The sequence below is a fragment of the Atractosteus spatula genome, chromosome 6 (genome assembly GCF_055471065.1).
Source record: "Atractosteus spatula isolate fAtrSpa1 chromosome 6, fAtrSpa1.hap1, whole genome shotgun sequence".
NCBI classification, from domain to species: Eukaryota; Metazoa; Chordata; class Actinopteri; order Semionotiformes; family Lepisosteidae; genus Atractosteus; species Atractosteus spatula.
The window spans coordinates 19697591-19707899 of NC_142711.1; the positions used below are offsets into that span (position 1 = coordinate 19697591).

A 10309-nucleotide genomic window follows, 5' to 3' on the forward strand; every position below is an offset into this window, starting at 1 on the left:
TGATATATCAGTCTTATGTGTCCACGTCAACATAAGAGCTGTTTTCATTGGATTTCTGAGGGGTAAAGGAACTAGCCTGGGTGCAGGCTAAGTTCTGAGATCAGGGGCTTGAACCTGAGTCATGCCATTAATGGGCTGTGATTAGGATTTCCCAAGAACTGGCATGGAATTTCACTGGGTACTGCTGAGAGTAGGGCGAGTCCAACCACCCAGGAATGTGTCGACTTTCAGTGACACAGTGCCCCCTTGTGGCCTCCCGGACACTTGCAGGCATGTGGTGCTGTAAGTGAGGGATGAGCATCCATTCCAATCAGCACTGACCATGCAATATGGGGCGGGTCGGCCTGTGATGTGTTAAAAGCTGATTAGCTGGAAGGTGGGCAGGTGGGAGGAGTCTGCCTGCACTTCCTCCCCCGTGTGCGGTCTCAGGAGCTTGTAGGCATGAAAAACATAGAACCGGAGGTTCCATGTTCGATGTTTACCAAAAATATTAGACTTGTCAAAAAGAAAAATAAAACCCTTCTATTAAGCAGATAATAATTTCTCACATTTTGCCTAAAACTTCACACATGCTGCTAAAATTAGTTTTTCCCCCACCTTTACATCGCAGTCAAGCCAAGACACTGAAAACACCACAGTCACAGAATTCTAGTCAAGAAATAATAATTTCTCCTACCAACATATATTAATATGAAAATAGCTAATAGAAATTATTCTACTTCTGCAGTGTAGACAGTCGTCTCCAAGAGGTCCCGATTCCCAGGCTGTGCTTCTTTCTAATGTCCAGTATGTCCAGAGGTGTCCTCAAGCTCCAGAGCCAGGGCCAGAGTCAGTGTTGTTCATCGGGAGATCTGGAGCAGGGTTGCTCATTCCGAGAGCTAGATTCAGGGCCGCTCATCCCAAGATCAGGAGTCAGGGCAGCTAATCCTGAGATCAGGAGTCAGTTTGTAGAGGCATGCCCAGAAACAGGCAGCTGCCTTAAATCTCGCCTGAAAGGAGTTTGTCCAGTGAGAGAAAGGAGCACAGCCTCGCTGGCAGCTCTGGGAGGGAGTTTTCTAGGGCCATGCTAATCTGTGGAGGAGACACAGAGCCGCAGACTTAAGGAAGAAACTGCACTGCTCCAGCTGACTGTGACGCACAGCAGGAAGAGGAGAGAGGAGACACAACAGGGCTATGACACACCAGGAAGAGGATAGAGGAGACACACCGGGGCTGTGACACACAACAGGAAGAGGAGAGAGGAGACACACCGGGGCTGTGACACACAACAGGAAGAGGAGAGAGGAGACACATCGGGGCCGTGACACACAGCAGGAAGAGGAGAGGGGAGACACACCGGGGCCGTGACACACAGCAGGAAGAGGAGAGAGGAGACACACCGGGGCTGTGACACACAGCAGGAAGAGGAGAGAGGAGACACACCGGGGCCGTGACACACAGCAGGAAGAGGACAGAGGACCCTGACCCGGAGGCAGCAAAATGCTGCTTCTGCAGCAGCCGTACCTCTGTAGCAGATGAAGCTGAGCCTCAGGTCACAGGGCAGGTCCGTCCACAGCTGCGTCTTGGCAGACATGGCTCCGCAGTGACTGGACAGGGGGCACTGGGGCTGCCCTCCCTGCCCCCACGCTTCGTACCCCAGGGGCTCCCTGTTCACCCAGAACCAGGCGCCGGAGACGAGGCTCTGGCGCAGGCCCAGCCACACGTACTCAGACTGGGCGCCGGCTGCCCTCAGGGCCGCGACCTTCTGCTCCTTGGCCGAGACGATGCTGGTGAGGTCCGAGTAGTGAGACCGGCAGAAGTCCAGAGCTTCCTCCCAGCTCCTGTTCTCCCGCACGAGGATCAGGTCGCGCACGTCTGCAGGGAAGGGGCATGCTTAGTGATTCTGCACGGCTGTCAAAACAGCTTCAGAGATCGGGGTTTCAGACCGGCCCGAGAGGAGCCGTGTAAAGAGACAGCGACTGTCGGAGATGGTCAGTTTGTGTTCCTGGTGGAACACAGCTGGAAGACTAGAAAACCACAGGGCAGCAAAGACACTGCTGCTGTGGAATCAGGCCAGAGAAGAGCGGGCAGAAGGGAAAGTCCTCCACTGACCGCCTGGAGGAACCAAGTCTAATCTGGAAGACTTGAAGAGAAGACTGTAAAGGTTCAAATTTATTGACAAAGTCAACCCAGGCGTCTTCAGAATCAATAGTGAGCCATGAAGCAGAGATTAAAACAGGAAACTATAGTATATGAAATTGCACTTTATATTGGTAACAGGAGGCACAAAGAGTGGCAGGAGCATGGAGCAAGATGCCCAGCCATGTTGTGGAAGCCGATAAACAGGGTTATTTCAAGACATAGCTTCTGGTTTGAGACCCGTCTTGTGTCCAGTAAACCCTGTTACACAGACATCCTCTGCAGCCGTGTGCGCGACTGCCCTTGATCAGCGGCCTTACCATCTTGGCAGAAGAAGGGCCTCTGCTCGCTGCATGTCTTGTCGTTCCACGTGCCATTGTCCGCACCGGCCAGGTTCAGCACCGTGCACTTCTGCTCGCCGCCGTTGTTGTCCGGATTGTACCTCTTCCAGTTCCGATAGGTCGCGTTGGCGCCGTCGGCCCACTTCCAGGGCTCGTTGAACAGCCCGATCCAGAACGTGCGGCCCTGGGCCCTCGCGCTCACCGCGGCGTTCTCGCTCCGGTCCTGCACACTGACCAGGTCCATGTGGTTCTGCCTGCAGTACTCCCGGGCCGCAGACCAGGACATTGGCTGCAGGACCAGCGTGTACCTCTGGGAGACGTCACTGGTGTCTGCGGGGGAGAAGATCTCGGGATATGAGCTTGGAGCAAGCAGAGACGTGCCTGGGCTGAAGGAACTGAGTCTCTTCAGTCTGAAGGGAGTGACCCACCCTGACAGGCTGAAGGAACTGAGTCTCTTTAGTCTGAAGGGAATGTCCCACACTGCCAGACTGAAGGAACTGAGTCTCTTCAGTCTGAAGGGAGTGACCCACACTGACAGGCTGAAGGAACTGAGTCTCTTTAGTCTGAAGGGAATGTCCCACACTGACAGACTGAAGGAACTGAGTCTCTTTACTCTGAAGGGAGTGTCCCACACTGACATGCTGAAGGAACTGAGTCTCTGTAGTTTTCAGCAGAGAAGTCTATGAGGGGACTTGATCCAAGTAATCAAACTCCTCAACCCAGTAGATCTGTTAAGAACTGACAGTGAAAGACGAAGTGGAAACTAAAGAGTATTTGAAACTTGGAACAGGCGTAACTGCTTTACACAAAGGGTGGTGGGAGTGTGGAACAAGCAGTCCAGCCATGTGGTTGAAGCCGATACCCTGTCTTCTTTCAAGACACAGCTGGATGAGAACCTGCAGTCAGGACTGGAGACACTTCTATACACAAAGGGTGGTGGGAGTGTGGAACAAGCTGTCTACTATTAACAACCAAAGGGACAGATGGGCAGAATGTCCTTGTCTTGTCAGTGGCCTGTGTCACACTGGGCGAGAGCAAAAGAATCAGGGACTGTACAAACTGAAAGATCTGCCCTGTACCTGTGTAACACATGAAAGGCAGCTCCATGTCGCACACAAAGTCCAACCAGTATCCCTCTGGATCGGCCACGGCACAGAAGAGCTGGGTCTTCCAGTTGGAGTAGCCGAGATCCGCTCCGCTGACCCACTGCCAGTTCTCCTGGTCATGCAGCAGCCCGATCCAGGCAACATATGATGGCTGCTGGAGCTGCTCGTTCTCCTCCTGACTGCGCACCACTGCCAGGTCGGCATTCTGGGATCTGCAGAAACTCCTGGCTTCATCCCATGTCTTCCAATCGGAATTATATTGACATCCTAGAGAAGTATCAGCTAGGTAAAGACAGGGAAATTCCTCTTAGATGGGACAGTGTAGTTCTTTGGTGGTTCTTTTGACTTTCTGTATGAAAATTCAACCTAAACCTCACAAATCTCCCCCCCCCCCGGAACCTACAGGCCTCATCTAACACCCACCTTCATTAAAAACTGATTACACTCTAAATGTGCTATAGTTGTGTTAACCTCCAGGTCACCAGTTGTCACAAAGAGCAGCTTTTCTATGAAATGAGTTCATCTTTCCAAGAGTCAACAATCTTAATTGAATGTATAGATTACCTGATTTAAATTTAAAGCAAAGGTGAAGCACTGTCAATTGTTTTTCACATAAAAGATCTTGCAGGTGAGCTCCACAAGGGAAGGAGACTCTTTTATGAACCTCAGGTGAACACGGGACAATGCACACTGCATTCTGGGTAAAGATTCTCCCACCGTGGCACAGAACTAAAGGACCAATTATGTAAGGGTGTCAGACCCTCTACCAGGGATCTATTCAGGGATCAGCTTAAATACTAGACCTGGATGTCTACTCTGGATTAGTCTAGAGAATGTCCTGGGGATCTACTAAAAGATCAGTACATGTTTGACCCGGGGATCCACTCTGGGATCAGCCCAGAGATCGACATGGTGATCCACTCAGGGATCAACCCAGAGATTGACCTGGGGATCCACTCAGGGATCGGTCTAGAGACTGGCCTGGGGATCTATTCCGGGATCAGTCCAGTGATTGGCCTGGGGATCTGCTCACTCCCTGGACCAGCTCACTCCCTGCACACAGATGTGGAAGGGGGAGCAGAGAGCAAGAGACACAGGGGCTGCAGCGCCACTCACCTGAGCAGCAGTAGAAAGTCAGCGCAAGACTGCAGTTGATATCAAACCAGAATCTGTTCCAGTCCATTACCACACAGCTCTCAGCATACACCCAGTCGTCCGGTTGTCTGTAGTACCAGTTCCGATAGGTCGCGTTGGCGCCGTCGGCCCACTTCCAGGGCTCGTTGAACAGCCCGATCCAGAACATGCGGCCCTGGGCCCTCGCGCTCACCGCGGCGTTCTCGCTCTGGTCCTGCACACTGACCAGGTCCATGTGGTTCTGCCTGCAGTACTCCCGGGCCGCGGACCAGGACATCGGCTGCAGGACCAGCGTGTACCTCTGGGAGACGTCACTGGTGTCTGCGGGGGAGAAGATCTCGGGATATGAGCTTGGAGCAAGCAGAGACGTGCCTGGGCTGAAGGAACTGAGTCTCTTCAGTCTGAAGGGAGTGACCCACCTTGACAGGCTGAAGGAACTGAATCTCTTTAGTCTGAAGGGAAAGTCCCACACTGACAGACTGAAGGAACTGAGTCTCTTTAGTCTGAAGGGAGTGTTCTACACTGACAGGCTGAAGGAACTGAGTCTCTTTAGTCTGAAGGGAGTGTCCCACACTGACAGGCTGAAGGAACTGAGTCTCTTCAGTCTGAGGGGAGTGTCCAACCCTGACAGGCTGCGGGGGAGAAGATCTCGGAAGTGAGCTCGGACAGAGAGAGCCCGTCTGCTCTTGCTCTTCACTCACCCTCTGGACAGTGTGTGGACAGGTGGAGGAGGGCAGACAGAGTAGAAGGACACAAGAGGTACAAGAGTAGCACTGAAGTCGAGAGCTGTTAACATTGGACAATTCACTACGAAGGCTGCATTTACAGTATTGTGTATAACGTCAGTCAACATGTTGGAAAGAAGATATAGCTGCTCTGGAATCAGCCCATTAGAACAAGCAGAGATTCCAGGCCTGAGAGGAGAGTCCTCTTCTGACAGGCTGGAGGAACTGGATCCCTGTAGTCTTGAACAGACAAGAGACAGTGGGCACCGGACACAAGTGTTCAAAATCCTTAAAGGCATTGACAAGGTCAAGCCACGAGAATCAACAGTGAAACACAAACCAGAGTAAACAGGCAGGCACGGCTTTACACAAAGGGTGGTGGGAGTGTGGAACCATCTTGTTAAAGCCGATACAGTGGCTTCGTACAAGATGGGTGAGATCCTCAGCAATAGCAACAGCGATTATCTGCTAACGGCCACAAAGGCTGAACAGGCTAATCGTCCTTTTCTCATTTGTGACCCCACCCCAGCGGACTAGTTGGGGTTGACACACGGAGGCCCTGTGACTGAACTGCTTGGACAGGAGGAGGTCCCTCCTCACGTACTGGTGTAGCACATGAAGGGGAACGTGTCGTCACAGACCCCGTCCACCCAGAGCCCGTCCGGGCCGGCCATCGCGCAGAACAGTCTCCTCCTCCAGTTGCAGAAGGTCACTTCCTGGCCGGCCGCCCACCGCCACTCCTGCGTGTCCCTGTACAGGCCGATCCAGGGCTCCAGAGAGCCAGGCTCCGCCACGCTCAGCAGCTGCTCCAGCTCCGCCTGGCTGCTCACGGTGGACAGGTCCTTGAAGTTGGTCCTGCAGAACGTCAGTGCCTCCGGCCATGATGTCTGAATCCCCACGTAGAAGTGCTGCCTGGTGAGGCAGAAGGCTGCTCCGCAGAGCCCTGAGGCAAAGGATCAGAGTGTGAGACTGGTCACAGAGCCCATTCTGCCCCTCCAGCCCAATTGGTTGCCAGCAGTCAGGATCCAAGGAGCTCACCCAGCTTGTTCCACACTCCCACCACCCTTTGCGTACAGTAGTGCCTCTTGTCCTGACTGGAGGATCTCATCCAGCTGGTTCTTGAAAGAAGCCAGGGTATCAGCTGGAACTACACGGCGGGTAGTTTTTGAAACTAAAATGCCCTCAGTCAGCTTCTAATACTGTACCTTGTTTCCTCTCACCTCTTCATCACTTTTATCACTGACTCAAATTTAAACTCTTAATCGAGGGCTCAAGTCTATGGTGGCCCAGAAGAGCAAAACACAAAAACAACCAGGAGAACTCACCCAAAAATGAGTACACCAACAAAAAACCGACACAAAGTAAACAAAAAAGACTGCACAATAAACCTACACAACACAGACAAAAGTAAGTCCACAAGTAAAAATGTGTTTAAAATGGAAGTAGGTTCTCATAACCGACATAGTATCCATTGTGAGGTGAGAGTGGAGGCCACAGACCAGAGAGAGGCAAAGTATAATTTATCTATACTGAACATAAATATTTATTTGAATATAATTTTCACAAGTAGTAAGAAACGGATTTAATTTAAAATACTATAGACTTCATGTTCACATTTCTTAATTAAAATGCTAAAGATTTCAGAGTGATAACTCACGCAAGAAGTCGTGATATACGCATTTCTCATAGAAACATAGCTCCGGAAAGGAGCACTTGACAGCATATTGCTTTGACCTTTGACCTTTGTGGACAAAAACAAATGGTTTTCATCAAGCTGCCCTCCACAGAGAGCACAGAACACGCTACTGTCCTGGTGTTTGTTTAAGGTTTTAGAAAGTTCACCACAACGTTTTATCAAGAGCTCAACACGTGCCCTCCCCTCACCTTAAAACAGATGTCGTGTTCGTTATATCTTTTTAACAGATATTTACTTGTGCACGTTCTGTATATCTGTTGTGTGGTGTAGGATTTTTTTCATGCAGTCTTTTTGGCTTGCACTTGTTTTGTAATTTTGTTGTTTGTGTGCTCATTTTTATTTTTGTGTTTTGCTCGTCTGGGCCACTGAACAAATCACACACCAAGCTTGGTCATTCTTATTGCCCATGTCAGCTGATTGAGCTTGGATGTAACGGTTTGATTTGCGACAGGAGGATTGGAGATTTGGGGCGCAGCGAGAGACACACAGCAGGCGGTCAGCGTCTCAGGGCTGGAGATCCTTCTCACCGGTCAGCAGAAGAACAGGCAGGCTGGACTTTCCCATCACCGCAGACTGTTGAGAGAGAGAGAGGGGATTGGTTAGGAGTGTCCTTGACAACCTGTTTCAATATCCTCCCCAGGCATCAGTGAAATTGTAATAACTAGCTTTTACACAGCTGCAATCGCAGGTTCTGTCTGTAGATCGCAGTACCCTACAGTCCACACGGAACATGAGAAAGATTACAAAGGAAAGGAGTCTATTTGGCCTATATCACTTGTTTGATAGCAAATCAAACAATCAATCCAGTGCATAGGCTTCAACAACATGGCAGGTCAGCTTGTTCCATGCTCCCATCACCCTTTGTGTAAACAACTACCTCCTATTCTCTGTTTTCCATGTAGTTTCCACAGGTGTCCACTGGCTGGTGTCTCACTGTTTATTCTGGACTGATTAGCTTGACTGTGTCAGTGTTTCTGAGGATTCTGAATACTTTTATTAGGTCACCTCATAGTCCCCTCTGTTCAAGACTGAAGAGACTCAGTTCCTTCAATCTGTCAGTGTAGGACACTCCATTCAGACTAAAGAGACTCCAGCCTGTCAGTGTGGGACATTCCCTTCAGACTGAAGAGACTCAGTTCCTTCAGCCTGTCAGCGTGGGACACTCCCTTCAGACTAAAGAGACTCATCTCCTTCAGACTAAAGAGACTCAGTTCCTTCAGCCTGTCAGTGTGGGACATTCCCTTCAGACTGAAGAGACTCCGTTCCTTCAGCCTGTCAGCGTGGGACACTCCCTTCAGACTAAAGAGACTCAGTTCCTTCAGCCTGTCAGTGTGGGACTCTCCCTTCAGACTAAAGAGACTCAGTTCCTTCAGCCTGTCAGTGTGGGACTCTCCCTTCAGACTAAAGAGACTCAGTTCCTTCAGCCTGTCACTCCCTTCAGACTAAAGAGACTCAGTTCCTTCAGCCTGTCAGTGTGGGAAACTCCCTTCAGACTGAAGAGACTCAGTTCCTTCAGCCTGTCATAGGACATTTCTGTAATCCCCAGAATGGATGTATTTGCAGGACTCCAGCACTATTTGTTCTAATCCTAGTTCGCTCTGGGACCCAGATTGGAGAGGCACAATGCAGCTGAAGCAGATCAGGAACCAGCCGGTCCACAACAGGATTTGAAGTAATGACTCCCCCGGAGGCGGAGCTCGGACTGCAGGCTGTAGATTCCGTGCTGCTCAAGACCCGATGGCATAAGAAGAAAAAAAAACCCAAATCTCTCGGTCACAGAGCAGAAGGGCTTTCCTCAAGTTCGGCCCATCCGCTGGCTGTTTGCCTTTGTTTAGATTCGCGATGCAAAGTTTTGCCGCGTATGAAACGCAGCAGCAGAGCGTGTTATTGTGGAGACTGCACACGTGCGGCACTGCTGCTGCCAGACCACTCTCACGTCTCCTCCCCTGGTTCTGGCACCGCTCTAGTACAACAGAACAAGACTGAAATATATCTTCCCCAGACCAGGAGGGCCTTCCTGCTGTATAGGCAGATGCACCTCAGCCTGATTTCCATGTCTTTTTACTAGAGAGATTACAGTGGGACCCCTGAGATGCAGAGTTGTGCTGCTACACGGCTACACAACATCAGTATGCATTTGCACATGCAAAACTGGGACTGAGAGGCCAAGATCACTGGTCCTCAGCAACATGCAAATGACGAGCTGTACAGCTCTGTGGTCCCAGGTTCAGATCCCAACCGGGATCCTTCTGTGTGGAGCACGCATGTTCTACCCAGTTCGGATTTCTACCTCTGGTATGAACACTGTTTTTTTTAGGCATCAGCATCATCGGTGTGTTAGATTTATCCAGCTTGCTTTTTTCAGTGGCTGATTAGCACTCGATTCACATCACACACGCACACGCACATGCACTGCAGTCAGGCGACATAGTAACGACCCCACACGCGTGGAGGAAGACGATTAGGAAGAAGATCTCTCTGAACTTGTCCCGTTTGCGCGATTCATCCTGATCAGACAGAATCAGTTCGGCCGCAGCGGTTGTCGGTCCGACACCTCTCGACGGGTCGTGTCCGGTTCAGTATCCCCTGGAAATCTGTGTTCTCTCCGCTCCGAAAGGCGAGCGCGCCGTTAAAATCTTCCCCCTTCCACTCCTGGGGACCCGTGTTTATTTGTTCATGCGCATATAAAATGATTTATATGTGACACATAAGGACTAAAGACGCACAGAGCCCTAGTGTGCGCTCTTTCAGGCTCCCCTGCCTTGTGTGAAGGTACAGTAAGCATGCATTAATTCGTTCGTTCATTCATTCATTCATGTGGTGGCGGTAAAAGTTTACATCACTGTGGTCTCTAAAACTCGCATTAAATACACCGGGAGACTACGGACGCCGGGAGGGGCCGTCGGTAAGAAAGAAACAAAGTTGTATCGAGGGAACGATTTACAATTTGTGCCCACGACATAATGAATTCGTTCCTACAATTTACAGTTCGTGCGCACGAAATACCCAAATCGTTCCCTCAATTTAACTTTTTTCTCTCCTACTGATGGCCCCTCCCGGGGTCCGTGGGAGACCGATATAAACACGCACAAACAACGGGCTCCTGTCGTCATAAGCGAGGACAGACACACAGCCCGCGCCTCGATCTCATTAGGTGTCCTGGAAAGGTCAGCAGAACGGGCGCTTTTT

General features: G+C 50.7%; 1 protein-coding gene across 1 annotated transcript; it reads right to left on the reverse strand.

Annotated features, from left to right (window-relative positions):
- Positions 1–1066: 1066 nt before the first annotated feature.
- LOC148832623 (macrophage mannose receptor 1-like) lies at positions 1067–6532 on the reverse strand. Its single transcript, XM_088918132.1, has 8 exons — positions 6463–6532; positions 6029–6367; positions 4682–5020; positions 4599–4618; positions 3539–3806; positions 2439–2789; positions 1504–1854; positions 1067–1071 (listed from the first exon to the last, which is right to left on the reverse strand). The coding sequence occupies exons 1-8, from the start codon at positions 6530–6532 to the stop codon at positions 1067–1069; spliced, it is 1743 nt and encodes a 580-aa protein (XP_088774258.1).
- Between the last annotated feature and the right edge of the window lie 3777 nt (positions 6533–10309).

Excerpts from the sequence above, each read along its gene's own strand:
- LOC148832623 (XM_088918132.1), bottom strand. The coding sequence starts at position 6,532 with ATGAGATCCTCCAGTCAGGACAAGAGGCACTACTGTACGCAAAGGGTG. Across the intron at positions 2,790-3,538 it reads GCCTTTCATGTGTTACACAG|ACACCAGTGACGTCTCCCAG; the intron begins GTACAGGGCAGA and ends TCTCCCCCGCAG. Across the intron at positions 1,855-2,438 it reads GCCCTTCTTCTGCCAAGATG|ACGTGCGCGACCTGATCCTC; the intron begins GTAAGGCCGCTG and ends CCTTCCCTGCAG.